Source organism: Glycine soja, chromosome 16, assembly GCF_004193775.1.
Source record: "Glycine soja cultivar W05 chromosome 16, ASM419377v2, whole genome shotgun sequence".
Lineage (NCBI taxonomy): Eukaryota > Viridiplantae > Streptophyta > Magnoliopsida > Fabales > Fabaceae > Glycine > Glycine soja.
Genome location: NC_041017.1, coordinates 35271665 through 35294753, shown reverse-complemented (window position 1 = coordinate 35294753; position 23089 = coordinate 35271665). Strand labels below are relative to the sequence as shown.

General features: G+C 33.5%; 1 protein-coding gene across 2 annotated transcripts; it reads right to left on the bottom strand.

Annotated features, from left to right (window-relative positions):
* Window positions 1-1783: 1783 nt before the first annotated feature.
* On the bottom strand, window positions 1784-22040 carry LOC114390579 (tripeptidyl-peptidase 2-like). 2 transcript variants are annotated; one of them, XM_028351360.1, is made up of 34 exons: window positions 21704-22040; window positions 20601-20679; window positions 20425-20498; window positions 19535-19644; window positions 19351-19431; window positions 18696-18782; window positions 18191-18333; window positions 17291-17441; window positions 17086-17208; window positions 16822-16905; window positions 16541-16728; window positions 16246-16420; window positions 16021-16142; window positions 15847-15926; window positions 14735-14793; window positions 12984-13138; window positions 11103-11281; window positions 10556-10668; window positions 10318-10488; window positions 9768-9896; window positions 9583-9683; window positions 9389-9506; window positions 8852-8931; window positions 7898-7970; window positions 7323-7408; window positions 7193-7244; window positions 6983-7117; window positions 6726-6797; window positions 5943-6035; window positions 5636-5731; window positions 4914-5012; window positions 3524-3616; window positions 2426-2668; window positions 1784-2194 (listed from the first exon to the last, which is right to left on the bottom strand). In XM_028351360.1, the coding sequence occupies exons 1-34, from the start codon at window positions 21906-21908 to the stop codon at window positions 2036-2038; spliced, it is 4008 nt and encodes a 1335-aa protein (XP_028207161.1). In that variant the 5' UTR covers window positions 21909-22040; the 3' UTR covers window positions 1784-2035. The 2 variants fall into 2 exon arrangements, with proteins under 2 accessions (XP_028207161.1, XP_028207162.1); XM_028351361.1 differs by having other exon boundaries at window positions 2426-2635.
* Between the last annotated feature and the right edge of the window lie 1049 nt (window positions 22041-23089).

Genomic DNA, 23089 nt, shown 5'->3' with positions numbered 1-23089 from the left:
ATTATTTTTACATGCATGTTGAGGCACGGGAAACATTTATGTGAATTTGATGATTTTTGTTGAGTGTTGCTTCATGAATTGGTGTCAGATATTGTATTTTGTGACTATATTAGACTTGGTGGAGTGAGCTAAGAGCAGTTTCATCCCTTATATTTGAGTCTTATGGACCGACCATGGAACTTGATAGTATTTCTTTCACTCATTGTAATTTGCGTGTAAGAAAAAAAATATTATTTTAAAATAATTATTATTTTAATTTTTAATATAATATTAGTTATCTTTTTCACGTGGACAATAAAATTTATAAATAAATTAATGATGATACAAGATTAATTTTATAAAATTATTATTCTCTTATTTATTTATTATTATTATTTCAGTATGTATAAAACAATCTGGGACAGGAATTATTTTGGAATAGGGGAAGTATAAGACTCTGTGTGCAGCTATATATATTATTCTGGTTCAATGCCATTCACGAAGCTAGCATTAACCTGACGCCGTTTTTAGTAGAGACCCTCGTACCATTAGGGATATGCAAACTCTTTTACAACAATTGAGGTCGAAGCTCTGTTGTTGATTACAATAGACAACATTTAAGATTTCAAGAACTAACAAAGGGAGCCATATAAAATAAAATTGCAAGTTGGTTTGAAACGAATATAAGGATGCTTTTAAAATTGAGTTGGTCATTAAAACGACCGTTTATCATCCAATAGTGATTAAATTAGTATTAATAATTTATAATGTAATATTTTTTGTAATACTAAAAGCTATAAATATAACATTTTTTTAATTCGTTAACATTCAAAACACATAAAATCCAAATTAAATATTATAACAATTTTGCATCTAAAATAAAAAAATAAAATGACAAATACTCTAAATTAAATTTTGATTTTTTGAAAATCAAAATGATATCATATTAAACATTTCTTTTACTAAAAAGAGCATTTTTTTCTAAGAACAAACTGGTATTTTAACAATTTATGAATGAATTTTTTTATTCTTTTACCATTTTTCTCAAGACCAGTTCAATGATTTATTTAAACCGGACACTAAAACTGGTCGTTTACTCGGATCCCGAGTCCGATATTCAAAACAGTTATATAGGCGTGCAAATTAAATACCCTCCATCTTATTATAATTGTTATCCTATACTACTTTTCATAAACAAAAATAATAATAAATTAATGAAAGAGAATAACAATTTATAAAATTAATCTTATCATTATTATTTTACTTTTAATTTTTGTTGTTCATTATTAACCTTATTATTATTAATTTATTTTTAATTTTTGTTGTTCATTATTAACCTTATAAGAAATATAAGTAAAAAAATTAATTCACTACATTGAAAACTAAAATGATCGACTATCGAATACAAAGTAAATTCACTAAGCATATGCTAGACCTACCTGTAATAAGATCACAAATTCACTTGTTCTTCTACATAAAGCATGAAGCTATTCAAACTATCAACCCATGCCAACAACCTCCAAAGTTTCAACTATTCCTTAGAGCTACAATCTACACCAGCGGCTTCATGGAAGTACTTGTTCAGTGGGACAAACTTCCGAGATATGAAAATTCTTGGGAAACTTTTGAGGACATTCAAACAATTTTCGAATTTCAAACAGGCGATATCAGATTTTACTCGAGTGAAGAATGATAGAATATCAAAGTAAACTATTCGATAGTTATCAGAATCACTTTCGAATCACTGACCTCTAAATTTTATTTTTTTATAAAAGAAAAAGGTACAGAGAACAAAAATCAACAAAAGACAAGTGAAAAACTCTTTATTTTGTTATTATTAAATTAATATAAATGGGATTGACGAAGCCACTGATGTGGCAGCCACACTGAAGGCATGGCAAAGTTCCCATGCCATGTTCGAAATACCAAGGCCAAGATGTTCACAAAAAGAAAGGATAGGTCACGTAAAGGGTCTAGTGTTACATAAATATTGAGGAAAAGGACATGGTTCCAAAGTCCTAACATTGCTGTCCAGCATCTTCCCGATGGGCAGGTCCTAGAAAAGAGGTAAGCTTGGAGGGAAACGCACATGCATCCATTGTCTCTCATATGCAGCCAAATGTGTCCATCCAATCTCATCAAGCAAAGAGAGCTTAAGGTCATAGAATTTCTTCTTGGCAGGCTCTGCGTCATCTTGAATTATGTCACACAGTACCTGAATCAAGTGAGAAGAGGTTCAGAAGTAAGTAGTTTGGTGGTTTATCTACTATAAGCTGAGTGAATACTTCAAGGCAAATCTCACTGAGGATCAAAGAATATTATCGACTATCGAGTCCACATACTCAAGTAGACTCCAGTGTCATATGATATTTTATTAGTAAATTAGTAATAAATAAATAGATGAGTTACATGCAGCAACCAGTGCAAGACTTGTAAAACAAAATACCTTCAACGCAGTCCCAAGCCTTTGAGCTCGCCTCTCACGAGTTACTAAAAGGATCCCATATTTAGTTGACTTCACATTAACCCATTTCTTCAGTTCTTTAAAATTCTCTTCAAACAAATCTCCTTGACTGCGACCATCCGTAGATTTTTTATTTTCTATGTCTTCTTTTGCCCCTTCTGTGGCAGCCAAAGTCGGGGACTTATCTACGTCCTTTGACAATATACACCAAGTCAAGTCTGCCAACTTTTATTGGTAAAAAAATAATTAAATGTTACCACTATCATTATGGAAATGTGACTCAGTTAAGGAGGGTCTCTGCATTTTCTTCAGAAGAATAATGCAGATGACTCAACTCAACTAACCAAGGGAGACTGTAAGTGAGGCGGGTAACAAAATCCATAAATATCATGCTCGTGAGAATTGTAGTTTCACAAAAGATTATGAATTTAATTTATTTTATGCACTGTTAGTGAAAAAAATTGCAGACATTCAATGAGGTTTAGTCATTTTACCACACCACCCTATTCATTATGATGTGGCAACACAGGGAAATTCCTATTGGATGACTCTCAAAATATTTTACATTAACAGTACCTATAAATTAAACTCAAGATTATTACAGCATGATACCTGTGGTTTGTGCACAAGAGAAAAACACTTAAATGTCACCTCACTTTACAGGGATATTTCCCACTCTTGGATATATTTTTTATAACTTTACAAGATCAAGCACTACTAGAATAAAAACAAGTTCTCTATTAACCTAATATAACAAAAGGGAGCAGACTTTTGTAACATCATCTGCATGATTTTTCACTTTGTTTAGCATGTATTTAAATAAGAGAGAAAGGGTCATACACCAACGATGTAAAATAGTTTTATTCAATCATCCATCCAATCACAAACTACCATGCATGATAAGTTTGTTGACTTTTACAATAATTATATTGAAAGTCATATAAACAATGGTTTGTGAATAAATGACAGTGTTTTACATTGTCAGTGCATAATCATTTAACTTTATAAACAATTGATGAAAATGTACAATAATTGCTTTAAAGAGCCTGATCAGAAAAAAATTAAAATAAAAGCTCAAACCTTTAAAGACTCAATCTCTGCCAGCGCAAGCCCCTTTTGGTACAGTGCATCTGCCAATTGGTCTCGGGTTAACTCCATCTTTTTCCTGATATTCTACAGTGAGAATGAAGGATCATTAAATGCCAACAAATTACAAATAACCACCGATAGAAATGATAACAATATATAGCTTTGGAAACATAGGAATTTTTGAAGCATTGGGAACACAAGACTGATAGAAAAGAGTCCAATTCTTTTTTATTCTTGTAAATATAAGCTATATTATTTTTTCACTCATGCAAATAACAGCATGCTGAATGCACTTGAGTAATTCACAGAAATCTCTTGAAATTTATTCAGGAGTACCACAATGCAGTGTGAAAGTAGTACAGAACTTATCAACATATAGATAGAATTAACTTCTATAATAAATTTAGCCAAGAACAATGTTAACATTTGATACAGTCAGTGTATAAAAATATTTACACCACAATCCTTTTTACAATGTTTACACTTAAACAACTGTTAAAAGGTTAAATTAATCTATAGCACTGTAACTATTTGAGACTTTTCAACAAATTCCCTATACTATTTGAGAAATTCCAAGTGTGTCCACATAATTCATAATGTGCAAATAGATCCCTATGGTTTATATCCATACTTGATTAAACAGATAACACGGGTAAGTGTATGATAGATGTATCCATGAGTACTTTTGCAGATCTCACAAATACAACCGAAGTGTAACTGTTAGATTTAGCATTAATATTTAGTTTTAGAACATGCTAATTAAGTAGCTGTAGGACAACTGTCCTCAAGACATAAGCTGTGATTAGTTGATAAGCTACAATTAGTTCATTAATATCTGTAGTTGCTTCCCTAATTTACTGTACCAACTGTATTAATAGATTACATGCATACTGTTAGAAAGAAATTCTAGTAGATATCTTAGTAGGAGGGCTGGGTGGTGGATTGCATTATCTATCACAATCTGGCAGCATAGGAATTCTTTGCTGTTTCATGATACTCCTTTTCAACCGCAGAAGGTGATGGATGATGCTTTAATCCTAGCCTGGTCGTGGTTAAAATATGGAGAGAAAGGTTTCAATACAACATTTAACCATTGGTCTGCTAATCTTATGATGGCCTTTGGTTAAATTCTGTTTAGTTGTATTGGGGTCCTGTGTTGGGTTTGTTGGATGCTTTTACTTTTTGGAAGGTCACACTTTTGTGCTTTGTATCAACCTTCAGTACCTCTGGTACTGTTCCAGTTTTAATATTAATATATATATTTTTGCCTTCCAAAAAAAAAAGTAACATAAAGGATTCCTGCATATCTTCTGTTTCTTTAGTAACCATTTCAGAATGGGCAATGGAAATAAGTACTAGTATTGAAGACAAGATTGAGTACCTCCGCTTCCTCATCTTCTGGATCATTTTTTAGAGCAAAAAATTTTGCTAGCTCTTCTCTGTCAATACTGTTAATCACCTCACTGGCTGCACCAACCACCTGCAAATTGCAATCATGATATTCATAGTTTTATCGACACCAAACTAGTACAAACTTCTATAGGATAAACTTTTCATATAAATCTGTTAGGACTCAAACAATTACTAAGATAACTAAGGAAGCAAGGATGGGATTATTAAGCGACTGAGAATTGAGATGGAAATTCAAGCTGAAACCAATCTGCATATGTGGCAAGTAGGAATAAGGTTGGAACTGAGGCGTGCATATCTGCTGGGGTAAATGATAAAAAGGGCAGGACCATGGGAGTGAGAAAAAGTTTAGCCAGTTATTTAGTAACGAATTGAGGTATTATTAGGGCAGGGAGAAAGCAGACCCATGAAGATCTGCAATATTTCTATCTTTTTGTTATCTTGTTTTATAGAGTGAGGAACCTGTAATTGTGACCACTCTGTCAGGGTAAAAAAAAAATAGAAATTGATGACACAAATTGAGAATCCGAAAGAATAATGAAACACCAAAACTCCACAAGTAAACCTTAATCGCATTCAAGTTTTTGAACATGTATGTGTGATATATATTGGGGGGGTTAAATGATGGAAAATCACAGAGATGAGGTGAAAAGTATAAAAATCAAAAACATTTACTTCCACCAAAAAATGTACCTCTTCATCATGATGGATTTTGTCTTTGATATTACTCCAAGAAACTAAACCTTCCAAAATCGTTGCAAGTAATGGAGTGTACTTTGGATATTCTGACTGCAAGGAAATATAGCATACGTTTATTTAATTAATAAATAATAATATGGAGAATAGACAGCTGAATACATTTATCAGAAAATATACAGCCAATTAATATTATGAAAAACATCAAAAAAAAATGTTGCAAAAGAATATAAATCAATTATTATGGTAATAGAAAATAAAATGAAGGCAAAAGACAAATTCGGAGTAAATTTTCTGTACTGACTTTAAGCAAGGCAGATAGCTCTTTCCACTCCAAACGCTCTTCATCAGTTTCTTGTTTTAGGCTTGCTAGAACTTTTATTTTTGCATCTCTTACCTGATGGACAAGTAAAATTAAAGAACCAGGAAGACATAAGGGAAACATTCTAAAATCCATAGAATGGAATCTACATCATGATGACAGATTTGAGGCATAATTATAGTACATAAGATATTTACAATCATTTGTTTCCTAACTTGTATACTACACAATATACATACATGCTCTGTTTAAATGTTAAAGGCATTAAAACACACATGAATCACTTTACCAAAAACAAATATACACCATTCACTCGTATCAGCAAAGACTCATCCTTTTTATAATTATTAAGAAAAAATATGGCTAATAACCAATTTACAATTTAATATTGAAGATAAAGGAATATTCTAGAAGACAAGTTTTGAAATACAGAATCAACAGATAGAAAATGTTCCATAAAATACCATTGATTTGAACCAAGAAAGGTAATTAACTTCAATGATAAAATAAATTCACTATAAGGTGTACTAACAAACTTCACCTCTACGTAATTAACCTTGTTTCAGACATCCTCCTTCACAGTTATTTACCAATGTTTCAAATAACGCAATTTTTGAAGTATAACAATGTGAACATGGATAATAATACAATTGCCTCGAGAAGAAAAAAGATGCAGAAAGAGCATAAATTGAACCATAAATAAAACAGGAAATAGGATAAAAACCAAAAGGAAGCTCTTTTACTGATGTATAACTAGCATAGTACCTCTTCTTTTAAACGTTCTGAAACATTCTTCTTGGAAGATAAGGAAGAACCTTTTCCCTTGTCCTCATCAATCTTTCAAAAGATACATAATTAGACATTAACATCAGTCATATATTATATGATAGTTGATTCAACTACAGCACAGCCCAGTGCTAGCTAGCTCAAAACAGCCACTTAGGAGTATGGGATGTGCAATTAATTTCATAAAGCATACAACAAGAAATGAAGGCAGGTAACTTTATGAGGCAGAGAGTAACCTTATTTGGGGGAACTATATAAGAAATCTGATATGATGCAGGGTGCTTTTCGGGACTTTTATTCTCTCCCTGACCAACAAAGGACAGCTTCCCATATGAAATTGCCCCTAGCAAAACAGATCCTTGTGGAGAATTCTGCAGAAATTTTACAATTGTCGTCATTACTGTCAGTGGAAATATCTGAAACGTTGACAATGGATAGCAATGTACCTTGGGAAGCTTTTCTTTTGGTGGTGGACCGAGATATATTCCTTCTTTTATACTACCAATAAGTAAAAGTCAACACAACAACACAAGGAGACATTTAAACCATGTTAGGACTACAAACATACTCACATACCCTGGAACTAGTGATGAGGACTTAAAGGAACCATTTCCCATCAGCGGGCCATCGGGTTGAGAGAAAAAGCTTAGCCGAATGACATCCTCGAAACAAACAAAAACATAAATAAGAAAATGAATAAATAGATAGAAAGAATACTTATTATCTAATTTTAGTAGTGTGTACAGAATTTTTATAGCTAGACAGCAGAGGCACTGCTAGATGGAGGCATGTATAACTCAATTACAAATTATTTTCAAACATAATGATCAATTTTCGGGAGAACTACAAATACTTTTGGTTTTTGAAAATTCCAGGCAAAAGGTTCTTCAATTTGGGCATGTCTAACCCAACAGCATTATCTGATCTTTGTAGCTGCCATGTGATTATACTAGTAGACTAGTAAAATACCATTTAATCATATTTTCAAAACTCTCCCCTTGTTAAGATTTATGGTGACTCATGACCCGATCTTTATCGTGAGTCACATAATCAATGCTAATTCAAAAACCTTCAATCATAGTGGAAAAGCTCTTCTAGACTTCAGCAGCAATTGACCATTGTGAATACATAAAATTGATGAGATAAACTACCTTCTCTTCCAAATTTCGCTCAATGAATAACACCAAATGCCTCATCTTTTCCAAAATCTGCACATTGTCATGCCTGAAACAAAAAAATATAAACTATGAATGCAAATTATGGGAACCAATAACAACTGTCATGAGCAGTTGTGTATTATTAGATATAAGTGTAATAATAACTATCATGTTGGCAGTTTTTGGTAGAGTAGGAGCTAATTTATTATCAGAAAGTCTGTAATAATAAATGTCAATAGCAGTTATTTATCATTAGAATATGTTCAACTATAACTGTCATGTTGACAATTTTAGGCAGACATATATTATTAAATGTGTGTAAAAGGGGGAATATGATGTCTTGTCTCCTTGTACTTTGGACAGAGACTAATATCTGTAAGAGTCTATGATTGTGGGATAACAAATACTGCTGTACTCTATATATTTTGTGTGATTTAATAATTCTGCTCAATTGGTGTTCTATCAATGAGGGACTACAATGAATGCACTTTTATGTATAAATATTTTATGAACCTAGAAATATTCCACTTGTGATATGCTAGCTTTGTTATTACAAGTATAGATAACTAAATTAAGCTTCCAAGTCCTCTTAACAATATCAGTTCACTAGTAGCATTCAACCAATACCTATGAATTGAAATATGATTCAAAATTTGCAAAGTCACCGTAATGTCATCAGATCTATAGAAAGCTGCCAGTGTTATTAATGGCAGTTGGTGGAACATGGCAGAATGCCAAAATCCCCCCATATAAACACATCATTGCGCCTTATGGCGCCACCATGGCGGGACTCCCTTCACAAATTGCCCATGGCAGTTGGCAAAAAATCTGCCACACCATTCTGTGAAGGCAGCGCCATGGCCACTATTTAACAACACTAAGCTACAATGGGAACAAACAAGTATGCGCACTCTCATCCAGGGTTTATGCTCAGAAAGAGACATATACCTCAAATATAACTGTAAAATATATTCTCCTTTGGGAAGATTAGAAGAGCTTGGATAGACATCTCCACTTGAATATACGCGCTATAATCAGAACAGAAAAAGCATGAGATAAAATATATGAAGCAAACGAAGTACATGTTAATTTTAGAGATAGTCGTTTTATTTTTTTTCCCTGCTTCCTACAAGAGCTTTAAAAATATGGGATTATTTCCTTGGAAAAAACATGTACAAAGAGCTAACAAAATAGAAAAGATGTTGGAATACACAAAAGAAACAGATATCTTCTGGCAAATGCCCATTACTGATTAACACGTGCATTCTCACCCAACAGGTTATAAATCCCACTACTTTGTGACTACTAGTGCATTACAATCAGTCAGGCGAAAAATTGGAAAAAAAACAGCAAATATAAAACTCAGCATTTATATATATGAGCACAACTTACATGCAACTTATTATTCATAGGATTGAGAAAGCGAATCTCTAACATAAACTATTTGATTCATTTTTAGTAGAAGGAAATGAAATATTAATATACCTTATTTGAGTCAGAAATCATATAAAATTGAGACTCAAATTTAGTGTCATATATCCGGTCATTTAGCAAAGGTATGTGAGGTTTTATTTGAGCTCCATCTTCCAATTTGATCTTGTAGCTGCAAAATCAGAATACTGAGAAAAGGCCATCCAAATTATCGAAAGACAAATGACACAATAAAATTTATAACTCACGTCAGAGTCAGTGCCAGAATCTGTTTTCCAGAAGGAAGTTTGTCACGATCTGCTGTAAGTGCAATAATCTTAGAATCTATTGGTCGATATGGGACCCTAATCTGCAAGTTTAATATACATTAGGAGAACAGGTAAATCTCATTGGTTTCCAAATTAGGGAAAAATAGGAGCTTTAAAAAGATAACCTTGTTTAGAATTGCCACAGGTGCAAGTTCCTCAGATGCCAGTAGAGTTTCAGCATCAATCCTGACTGGTGCGTCACTACCATCAAGTAAAACCTCTTCTTGATTGACCTTTATCCCGTGAAACACAACCTGAAATTTTATGTAGACGGCAGGATTGTATATTCAATGTAGAATGAAATAACACATCATATCCCACATCATAAAAGAGATCATACATGAAGCCAAAAAAAATTCAGAGAAAATGATCCAATTATAGCTTCAGAGGCAGCAATATATGAAAGGACAACTACAAAATTACTGGACCAAGCGGAAGAAAAAAATCATATGTTTATTCCTCATGAGATTTATCTACAGCCTTCACCTTTTAACATTTGCTATTTAAGTTCCTGATCTGTTATATAGATATAAAAATAGCAAATTATCAACAATTATCACACAATACAAGCAAGGTGATATAAAGGAATTGAGATGCATTTAACAAAAAGAAAAGGCAAAATCTTTCCAAATATTTGGGAGGGGGGAAAGTTCATCTAAATAAGAATTCAAGTACCTCAAAATCCACACTCGCGGTCTCATGACTCCCTATGCCGCTTGACCAAAACTGAGAAATGACTAGTTCCAATGTCTGGCCGCTTACTACCCTAAAGGCAAAGCTTTTGGCAGCAGGAGAAGGAAAATTTACAGAACTCTCCCATTTCAAAGGTCTTCGCAGTGGGCACAGCTGGGCATAGAAAACATGTCAACAAGACTGCCCACAATCTGACAAAGTTTCAAGCATCAAGTCGTACCTGAACAGCATCCACATAAAATCTCCGTGCTGTGTCAAAACCTGATGTTTTCATCGTTACTTCGGCCCAAGATGCACCATGCGGCACTTCTATGTATCTCCTTTCTATATGGCCTAGTGAAGCAACAAACAAAAAGAAAATAACTGAAAGTGTTAAACTCATTAAGTATATCCACTTCACTTGTTGGGCTAGGATTAGTATATGGACTGGGCCAATGCTACACTAGCACTTACAAACATGAAAGAGATCTGTATAAAGATAGCCTAACTAAATAAGTTGGAGCATCTCCATCATAAGTCTCAAAGTAAGCATTGAACTTAGGGCTACAAACACATAAATACAGAAGAATTGTGAATTCAATGTGAATATGGGATAAGTAATTTAAGACAAATCCAATACTAGGTGTATTAGGCAAACAGAATAAGACTACAGGGCAATAGCTTAAAGTTTTGGTTGCTATGTGTTACATGTAGATACCAGATTTAAAACCTTAGTAGGACACCAGCAAAAAGAAGTATGAAGATAAATTTAATCAACTAGTGCACACCTGGCTGGAACAACATCTTTGAAAATGAAATTTGTGGAGGCTGGTTAGTTATGGCCTTGGGCTTTGTTATGGTGATTGGAATTCTGAACAGAGGACCACGCCATGGAGCTTTGCAGTCAATACCATAGACCTCAAAATAATGAAGACCATCAGAAAGATTGGAAGGATCCACCACTACACTGCAAGTGGAAGAAAACAAGTTGTGTAAGTAATAAAATAGAACTACAAATTAACATTATTTAACAGAAACTCGATCAAAATAACCAATAAAAAAAGAGCTGTATGCTAAGTCTGTTTTAGTCCTATCTAGTGAATTTTCCTTAAGGATGAAGTTGTAATCATGATATTGTCTTGTTGGAGTTGTTGTAAACTACTTTTGCTAGACTGTTTATTTTATAGTTTAATGGGATTTCTATTGGTTTGGTTTAGACCGTTTCACTTGAAGAATTAGTTATTTGCCAATAACGCTTACACATCACTTGTCCTGTGTCAATTACAGCAGTTAGAAACTCATAACTACTCAGTCACAAGCTCACCCAAATTGTGGATATATGTTTGTTAATGATGGCAAAGAGTTGTCTTAGTGTTCTACTCCAGCAATTCTGATATTGTTTTATTGGTGAGCCCAATACAATGCTCGAATGGGAAATTTCAATACTTCTGTTTTGTTAATATTTAGAAGTCTGATAAGCTAGTAATTTAAAGTATACCATTATTTTAGACAAGGTGAAAAATCAATGAAGCTTCATTGAAAGGGGAAATGCTAGCAACACACTATTATCAAGAATCACAAAATTGTGTACATCTCACTCCATATTTAATGAGTCCCCACTCATAGTTTTGTAGTTTCTTATAAATTTTAACCAATGTTACTAGGAATCTTGTTGAAATTCTAGGAAATTTCACTTGGACTGTATTTTAAGTTAGCCCTTGTTTTCACTCTCTGGATAGTTGGGTGTTATTTATTGATAAGTTTGAGGCTCGCATGACTTGGATGAGCCTGTGGTCATCTTGGTTAGGTGACAGTCACAATTTAGGTCTTGCAAGATTGCAATGTGTCTACTTCAAAATTATTATATAAGTAACAGTGTACCATGAAAAGGTTTACAAATGCAATGGAAGTGTTTTGACTTTTGACTCAAGCAGGAAGGATTGACATTACACAGGCAAGGCAAACACAATCATTTCAATTCCCCATAGAAGTCATGCATCTAATTATTAACATTAAGAGATAAACTCAGAAGAAAAAAAGGTGTTTGCATCTTGTTCAGAAAAGTTTGCTATCAATTTTATTCAGAAATCAGAAACCTGGTTTCACAAGCTTTTACAGCTGTACAAAATTAAAATATTAACACAAAGCAAAAGACACAACTATAACAATTAGATTAACAGAAACATCCCTATATGTCTAACAAATTAATGTTGAAGTAACAAGTTGCTGGAGGATGCTGTGTTTTTGCACTGGACGTGGATTAGAGCTATGGAGAAAGATTTTTCTATGCACTATAACCAGTGGTCTAGCAACATAATAGATGGTTTTTGTAATTAGGAAACAAAAACCTGTGGGGCAAGCTGTTGTACTTGTTGTTGGGAATTCTGGATTGAGCAGTCTGTTACACAGCCTGACTCCTTATATCCAGTAGCCTATTTATACCTATAATGTATCTTTAGTACCTCTGGTACTTTTATCTAATAAAAACTACTTTCGCTGTCCAAAAAAAAATGTTGAAGTAACAAAAATCAGGAGCATAATAATTTCAGTTTATCACAAACAAACAAAAAACTAGATAAAAGCAAAGACTATTTTGGTAACACATTCAATGTAAACTTATGGCAATATATGCAAACAATGAAAATAATGGTGAAGTAAAGCACACTAACTTGAAGGTGCGACCATTATAAGTGAGCAGTAGATAGTCAGGGGCCTTGACAACTGTTTCTTCTGTAGAATGTAATTCAATGCACTCCTCAAATGGAACCAAATCCTTGAAGTTGTCAGCATCTTCATGAAAATTTGGATTAACTTGCACTGTCCACTGTGAATATGTGTGACCAAAAGTTAGAAAAGAATTACTAACTAAAATCACAAAGGACCCGACCGCAATAAAATTTAGAAGTAGCTGATGAAAAGATTAGAATTTTGAAAAGTACAAGCAACCAGAGAAGCCATATGGGTCAAAACTTATTCCATGATAAGTCAAGCAAATCAATTGGGTGATTGGTTATAATTGACATATGGCTGTTAACTTGAAATTCAATAAAACAATTCACTTTTGTATAATCTTCCTTCCAGCTATGCATTATACCACTAAAATATTTTTGGAGTCAACCACTATGCACCACTATCACAGATTGACAACTACCTACTTGATGAGATTGGATTCATGGGCCAACTATGTATGAAACTTTGGTGTGATAATCAAGTTACCATTCACATTGCCTCAAACCCAGAGTATTGTGAAAAAAGAACAGAACACATAAATGTCAATTGCCACTTTATTCAAGAAGAGTTAGAAAAAAATGAAGAATTTATCATGATAGAAAAGTACAAGCACAAGAGAATAAGAAATCCCTAAGAACTAACAAAATCAAAACCAAAATAAAAGGGGGAAAAGGAAAACTGAGAACAAGAAACATCCAAAACAGCATGTCAATCTCTCCATAGACCAGACATCAACCCCCAAAAGACCATGAGAAGAATACCACAATGAACATAGAAAAAATACTTCATTCTAAATGACCACAAGACAACCAACACCAATAAAGATTTTAGCATTTTTTGCACCAACCAAATATGCCAAAGCAATACAAATTGAGAAAAAGATTTAGCTAAGACTTATGCCATTGCCTACTGCATGTTAGAACTGGAAAACAAAATTAACAAGTAGCTGATATCTTCAAGAGGGCATTTGATGGGAGTAAGGCTAATTATCATTGTTTCCTAATTATATGTTGAACACTTGAATATATCAGGAATCAGGCCATTCAATGTAAATAATTAGACTTCCTAATTAATGTAGGTTGAATTAGGGGTTAGAATTACTGTGTCATTAACAACTGTAAATACTAATAAGTCATTATTATTGTTTTCAAAAATATTTTCTAAAATGTTAGTCCCTTTACTACATGCGAAAGTGTTTGTCCCTAGAGAACATTTATATTTTCTAAAAATTTGTACCCTGAGCACTTGAACAAAGCATTTGAAGAAAATAGAAAAAGAGAATGACAAAACATCTCCCAGTTCTTTCTGTTCTTTATTTATTTTAAAACACTAGTTTTCGAGACAACTTTCAAAACTTAATAGATTTTAAATAAGAAATTGATTGCAACATATTGTAGAATTGTTTTAGAAAATTGTTTTCCAAACAAAAAAGTGAGACAGGAATCAAACAGACCCACAATTCCTCACCAATTTATTACTAACAGAATAGCTACGGACTCTAATTTATGTTCTTTCCTTAAGGATGTTAACTAGTGTAAGCATATTTAACTCTTCAATTTCTCATCATTTTTATAAGATTACAAGTCATCATTAATAGGTTTTCCCATCTTAAATTCATTCTACAAGTTTCAAAAGACCTGACTCAATCATTGTGATCAACAATGCACAACAAATTTATCAATGATCTCACCTCCGTAGATTGTTGGCAAGCACTAGCTTCCCTAAGGTAGATGCCCCTTGATGAAGGACCTGTCATTAGCAATCATACAAAAGCATCAGATATTACTCTACAATCTAGCTTTTCCTCCTAGACAAGTTGCACATAAACTTTCCTAATTTCAATTTTAATGTATAAAAACATTTGTGCACCAAGTCATCTAATTAATTAGATTGTTTATCCATGGGCAATGCAACAATATTTCAAAGATGAAAATAATATTGACCTCCTCAGAAATCAATGCTACTCTATTTTTCAGCCATGAAACATTTTATGTACATGTTAAAACTTGTATATTAATCATTGGAAAAAATTTCTATATATTGGGAATTGCTGTCTAGGATAGATGAATAGTCACATTTGCGTATAGTGCTAACCATTATTCTTAGGGAGTTGCATTTTTATTTATTGCTATTAAATGTAATTTATTCTGAAATGAGTATAAATATAGATGTCACTGAGTGCTTTTTCACTCCAGCAATTTACCAAAATCTCAATCTCTAACTGCAATTCTTTTTGCCACCATTAGAATTTTCTCTCACAGATAAGTTGTGATGTTTTGTATGCCAATGTAACTCCACCATCAACTTTAGACAGGAGCAAGGAAGTTGAGAAACAATTCTAGGCAAGAAAAAAGCTTTTTCATACAAATTCATATTATTAGACAAAATCTTCACTATATATAAAAGATGTCTGCCGACCTATTTCCCCCAAGTAACTTAGTTGTATATATGGTCATGAACTAACTATCTTTTAGGTGAAGTCACATGAATGATTTTATATCTAACACACCCCTCATGCAAAAGCCCTTAGTAGCACAAGGTAGGGTGGACTATTGCATTGCCCGCACTCTTATTAGAACTGTTAAATTGGGCTTTGATATCATTTAATGTGCCAACTTCCAACTATCCCAAAATCATAAGCCATTAGGTAAAGGCTCGAGCATAATTTTAATCTCACATATAGTAATAACATTCTACACTTTCTACTGTTACAAATATAAGGGAAAGCCAAAAGATAACATGTTTCGTGTCTTTGTCCACATAAGGGGAAGGTAAAATGTACATGGTAGAATGTAAACTCACTTGTTTTTCCGCATTGCTGGATTTTTATTTGATACCAAACACATGGAACATTTTGGCACTTCTGTATATATTCAAAAGCCCTGTCAACGAGTATATGATTTAAGTCAATAAATGTCACAAAACTACCATTTACTAAAATTTTCATGAAAGTAAAAACTGGGAAGATTATTTAACTTGTCAACTTGCATAAGCCCTTGTCCAGTGGATAATTTATCCTCAGGTAAATCACCTATGGGAATTGCGGTATTTTCAAGCGCCTTCCTCACACTGTATGGACTCACAGTGATTCCCTCAGCCTGAATGCAGATCATACAGACGTAACACATCACAAAAATCAGAGATGTGTGCAAGTAAATACCACTAAATGAGATAAGCTACAAAAGAACCACATGCAAGAACCTTCATTGCACTTATGAGCAACGCAGTTCCTCCACAAGCTGATGGTGATGCCATTGATGTCCCATTCATGAGCATACGTCGTTGAAGAGTCCATGTGGGGACAGGAGCAACAGCACCACCAGGAGCACTCACACAAACACCAAGGTCTCCATCAGCTGTTGGTCCCCGGCTAGACCTGCAAAATTATTTGCATAAATCATGCAATGATAATGATGCAAAAAAAGAGAGAATAAAGAAGTAACAAAATTAAGACACAAGGATATAAAAAGTCATCCAATGAGGGAAGTGAATATACCAAGTGTATTCAAGCCCATCAGATGGAGGTTCAACAACACAATGAGCACCAGCAGCCATAGCAGGAGATACATATGCGCCAATACCTATGATACTGGAAGATGTACCACCAGGTGCACCAACAGTGCTCAATCCTGGCCCGCTATTACCAGCACTGCTCACAAATATCAGACGATGTTTGTTCACCACCTAGAAGTAAACCAACCAAAATAACAACTAAGAATAGAGAATGGCAAATAAATGATATAAGTGCTCCGCTAAAATGAAAGTCTAAGAAAATACCTCATTCACAAGATCAACAAAGCGCCCATAGTCTGGCAGTAATGTTGCTTCGCCATAACTCATGTTGATAAGGTCACACTTATGCTGAAAAAGAAATATTGCACGCCCATCATTAAAAGTCCTACTTATGCAGGATGTTATAAGATCCTAAAACAAACTCAGTTGATCAAACACACAAAAATCAAAGGCAAATCATATTTCACTTGTCAAAATATCCAGAATAATCAGCTAAAGAGGAGGAAAAAGGAGAAAAATTTGCAGCACCTCCACAGCTGCTATGAGTGCCCGAATCAAACCCGTTCCTGTTTCCATTGAACCTAAGCGAGAATCCCCAATTTTACAAGATATTATTTGTGCGCCAGGTGCAACTCCATTCAACAAGGGCTCCTAACAACAATATTGTTTGTCAAAAGGTATACTATTCCTCGCAAGAATGTTGCACTGTATAGATAAAATTATATATCAGTACCTTTGGGTGGAAAGCAGTAGCTATACCAGCAACATGGGTGGCATGTGCAGAACAGTCTGTTACAATACTTAAGACATTCCCATCACTGAAGACATTAACAACAAAAGTACAAGCATCTAATTTGCTGAAGATGCCATACTTCCTCTCTTTCCTGAAAGAACAGGCAGTCACAGTTAGCATTGAAACCACTCACGATTTTAATACAATTTAATAGAAAGGAAAAAAAAAAGTAACAACAATTGCTTCAATAGCTAAACCACATAAATTATTTTCTTTGTGGCAAAGTAAATTAATTCAGAAACATCAACAATAGTAAAGGTGCAAACCAAGCTCTTACTAACTCAATCGTTAAGTTGCTCCTTTTCCAGGAAAAAAAGTTATATATTTGATTTTTTTTCTGTGATACATAAACCAGAAAGAAACACATAAACCCTGAGTGGAGAAACCAAATATATTGAGAAGTACAGTTTGCAGAATGTCAACTAAACTGTTTTGTTGTATCCAAAAAAAAATGAACAATATGATAACATAAAAATCAAGTGCCGAGTTGTTTCAAAAGAAATTTTCAAAAACACAAGAACAACACACTGAAGATTCAATCCCATTCAACTCATTCACATTTTACTTTATATTTAAAATATATGACATATATTTTCATATATACAACATTTACAGTAGCATTTTGTTGTGGTAGAAATAACTATGGAAAACAAGGTGGGAATCAAATACTCAACAGAACATGGTTTTCAAACTAAGGCTGTAAGCAGTGACAATCAAACAAAAGGTTCATTGCAGTAGAAAAACAAGAGTATCTTCCAATTTCACAATGCATCTCCAGACACAGGCTATCAACTAAGATTAACAGTTATAATAAATATTAACACCAGGAACTAAATGTACCTATAATTAGTTAAAGGCATAAAATTAGCAAGCTTCCCACAATTTGGATCATCTTCCAGACTCTGTGTGTCAAGGGCAGCCCTCCAAACCTCTCCATCATGCCAGACAACAGCATCTATGACAGGCCCTTTATCATCATAGCTCTAAAACATAAAACAGCATTTCCTTTTATAAGTAAGGAATTTCAGTTGACAAAATTCACAGAGGGAGCGCAAACACAAGTATACATATCTCTTTTAGTTTGAATCTTTGAGACGAGTCAGAGGGAGAAAAAACAAGAATTTAATTGTTTATGTGTGGCCAGGTGGAAAAGATTTTTTCAACATTATTTCATACAGAGACAATCATTCTATCAATATCCTTGTTCCACCACTTATGAGTGTCCTATAATGATATAAATTCAAATCAATTATTCATTTCCTATTTCAAGGACAAGAAAATACACAAATATGCAAAGAGCAATAAAGGAAGATGACATGGTTTATGCTTAGCAGTTAGCACTCACCTCAGATTGCCTTCTCAAAATATCAAGTCTATTCTGGAGATCTTCCCGGAACATTTTAAGTTTTACATCCTCTACCTTGATTTGTTGCTAGAAAATGTATCATGGTTTGAGTTATATGGAACAAGAATGATAAATAAAAAAATAAAATAAAAAAAAACCACATCATATCTATATAAGCATGATAGCTATTCATAAAATAAAGAGTATTATCTGCAATTTGATCTGGTAATTAAATTTAAAAAATCAACAGGCAATCATATCAGTAAATGAGCATCCAGAAGGAAAAATAGCACATTACACACTAACATATTCATGGGCTATGTTGAATCTTTAAAAAAAATCTCATATGTTCATAATAGCATAATGCGCTACTGATGAGTAATTCCAGAAAGAATGTTAGGAAAATACAGCAGAAAAAGCAGGCTGAAATATGAAAGGATAAGTTTCTTTATCTTGTCTCAAACACAGTACTAATCAATGTATCAACTACACACAAGATAGGAAAATGCAATAACAAAAAGAGAACATGTGAACAGCTTGCCCCTGCAAACTGCCATGCCTACTAAACAAAATGTTGAAGTGTTGAGTATATCATATGTAATTTACTGTTCTACCATTCTAGCATATGCATGAATCAATAAAATTTCCTATGAACCTGATCAAAGTCAGCAAGTTGTTTTACAGCCCTAGCAATTTCCTCCTGGTTTTTCTCATCCCACTTTTTTTTTCTTTCTTTCTGCCAATGAACATTTCAAAAGGAGAAAACAGAAATTAGATCAAATAGCCAGAGGTATGAAGCCTAGAGAAACTAAAATATTTCAACAAAACTGTAATACCACCTTCAAACGAGATATCACACCTTCGGTGAATAGCTCATAAACTAATTTATAACCAACACGCCATTCACCAGAAGGATTTTTCCACGAAGTATTGATAACCAGTGATGCCCCTGTACAATATTTTTCAGGAAGACCAAAGCAAAGACAAAAGCTTAATAATTCAATTTCCATTTACTATAAATTACTCTAATAGACAGAAAACAGAAAAAAAAGAAAAACAAATACTTTGTCAGACTTGTTGGAGGAGGAAATTTTACCTGTTTGGTTTCTGTTTTCAATAAGAGCTTTTGGTTTTTAATAATAAAGAATCATTGAAACCTCATTTAAGAGTGTTTCCTTATCTTAATTTTTCAAAACAATACAACAAGGTAGGAGTTTTAAAACCGAGAAAACAAAAACAGTTCAAATATATTTTTTTAATTTATTATTCTGTAAATAATAAAAAATTGAAACACAGCCTCATCAACCGAAGGGTTGTAATTTAACGAACAGGTTGATTTTGAAACTACTCTGGGAACAAATTATCTAAGATTTTTATTATTTTTGTTCTTCAAAACTGTTTTCGAATTATATTTTACAGAAATGATTTTTACAATAATAAAATAAAATCAAAACAAACCAGGCCATTGTATTCTTAATTTGTCACTTTATTAGGGTATATTAAAAATCACTTCTTTAATGTATATGTGATCAGGAGTACCAATTTGTTTACAAACTGCCCTACTCACTGTAATAATTGTCTAGTTTCATCCCTAAACAAGGTCACTAAGCTGTGCACGTAGTTTTCTTTTGCAAATACCTCCTGAGTTGCAAGCAATTACTACAATATACTGAAAAACATCTGAACATAATTATTTGTATCAACAAGCTATACCATTCCAAGCACTAACCTGATGCACCACAAATACGACCATCAGAATCGGCCTTCACCACCTTTGAGGTATCAATATCACCACTCCCTGTGCTGAGGAAAGGAAAAGTACCATATATTAATTGGGAAACCAGTACACACTCAGAAAGAAATATCAGCTAAATATCCAAAATAAAGTCCTTTCAATCTATTTACCAATCAATGACATCGAGAACTTTTGGTTTCCCATCTGAGGTAATCTGTAATCCATCAGCAGCGGGGTCTACACCAGAATCTGCAAACATGCCGATCTAATGATTTAACAAATTTTTCATATGAACCATTAACAAATGCAATCACAGTATAAGAAAAACATACTTAAGAACACAAGCAACATAATCATTAAAAGACATTTTAGTAGCGGCAAATTAAATTAGCACATAGCCAATGAAAGAAAAGAGGGAAGGTTACAACTTACAATCATTACTCTACGTTCTAGTGAGAACAACAAACAAACACACTTTCTACAAGAAAAAGTGATTCAGATTAAAAACAGAAGCCTAAAAATGCAAACAGCTAGTAATGAACACAGCACACTCGTATCTTCATCACTAAATTGAAACAAAAAAAAACTAAAAATTCAAAATACAATAAATCCCAAACATTTGAATACAGACAGTCAGACACAACACAAAAACTTAATCCCCAACACTCTTTACAAAAAAGCTTTCTAAAGCAATAAAAAACACTTCATTAGCGAAGCCAATCCAACAAGGTCACTATAACAGGTTCTCTCTTCTTAATTCCATCTCTCATTCGTTCACGTCAAAATCCAAACCACACAAATGAACATGACTAAATCACTTTCCATTCCAACAACCGAACTCCAATAATTTCAGCACTTCTTCAATTTCTTTTCATCAAATTCACAATAAATCTCCACACACTCCACTAAATTCGCACGTGCAAAGCAAACACACAACTAATCCGAACACAAAGAGACAACAAAACGCATCTTATTTTTGATTGATTCCACTCTCCAAACTCCACAACAAACCTCCACACAGTCCACTGGTTCAACGCATGCAAAGGAAACACACAATTAATCTGAAAAGACAGATAAAAACGTCTTAATTTCGATCAATTCCACACTCGAAACCATATTATAATAAAATACATCTTAATAAAACAACAAATTAACTCGAACACAATCCTGAAATCGAGATCATTTCCAATTTATCACTTGAGAACATTTCCACAAGCTAAAAAATAAAGAAAAAAGAGGAAATTGAAGGTGAGAGTCAGCGGTGCAGGAGTACCGAAGATAGCGATGAGAGCGCCGCGACCGTCGTATTCGGGATGAGCGTCGAAGAAGCGATCGACGCCAATCTCTTTCTTAGGCATGAGCGAAGCTAAGAAGGTTGATTCGTTCAGCTTGAACTCGCGGAGAGAAGAACCATCCTTCTTCTTGTTGCTGCTGCTGCTGCTGTTATCGCCAGTGGAAGTGAGGGAAGAGCAAGGCATTGGCTTGTGAGCAATACGGTGGCGTTTTGATGAGATGCCAGTGGAAGGTGGAAGCTCTTTGAAAGTGTGTGCGCGATCACTGTGTTGTGGTGTGAGACCCTCGGGAGTGATGAAAGAGAGGAACGTGCGTGTCGGGTTTTGGTTACCTTGTGTAGAGGTGAGTCAAGGGAGGGTGTTTTGGTAATTTCAAGAGGAGGAGCTGATGTGACACTACGTTTTGGGTTTACATGTGGCCTTAATTATCAATTTCATCCTCGGATAATATGAAAAATGTTTGATTTAGTTCATAAATTTTTATAAGGTTGAATTTAATTTCCAAATTATTTTAAATCTATTAATTTAGTTCTTTCCGTTCAATTAAGTTGATGATGTTAAAATAGTAAATTTCAATGACTTTTTTGTTTATGAATAGTGGTAATTTTTAATTGCACTATATGTGTTACTTTTTTAAATTCTCAAATTTGGTTCCAACACCTTCACCATGAAAATCCCCTATGAAAAACCACTCAAATCATTGCTAGGAGCCTCAACATGACAGACTGGACCTTGTATGCATCATTTCAATGGTGGTGGAAGCTTTTGCTCTCAACACCTCTAGCAGCATCGTTTTGTTGAGTTTGTCTCCCAATAATTTGTTCAATTGGATAGTTAATTTAAAAAATATTAATTTGATTAGAAATATAAGTTCATAAAATTGTGAAAACATATGATTTAATAAAAAAAAGGATAAAAATTTGTCTTAGTGAATTGTTAAAGTTAACTTTGGGAGTAATCTTTCTTTGTGTGTGTTTATAAAATAATAGCAATGAAATTTGAACTTAAGACTCATGCAAACTATCCAAACTTTGTAGTCATGTAGTGCGTTCTTTGTGAATATATGATTGACTTTTTTAAAGTAAACTGAAGGGAGAACAATAAGGGAAAATAGGTTCCAACATGTTCTTCTTTTTTTCCAAAAAAAGAAACGCATCTTTTTATGTTTAATTTTGACATAACACGTAACTTGAGAATTAGTTAACAATTCTGTGGAAAAGATTTATCTTCGATTTTGCAGAATACTTAATACTTTTTTGATAGGGATAAGGAATTTAAAGTATAATTAAATACTGAATCAATAATTAATCTCATAAGCTTGTAAAAATATATACTTAGGGATCTCACTATAGCTAGATCCTAATTAT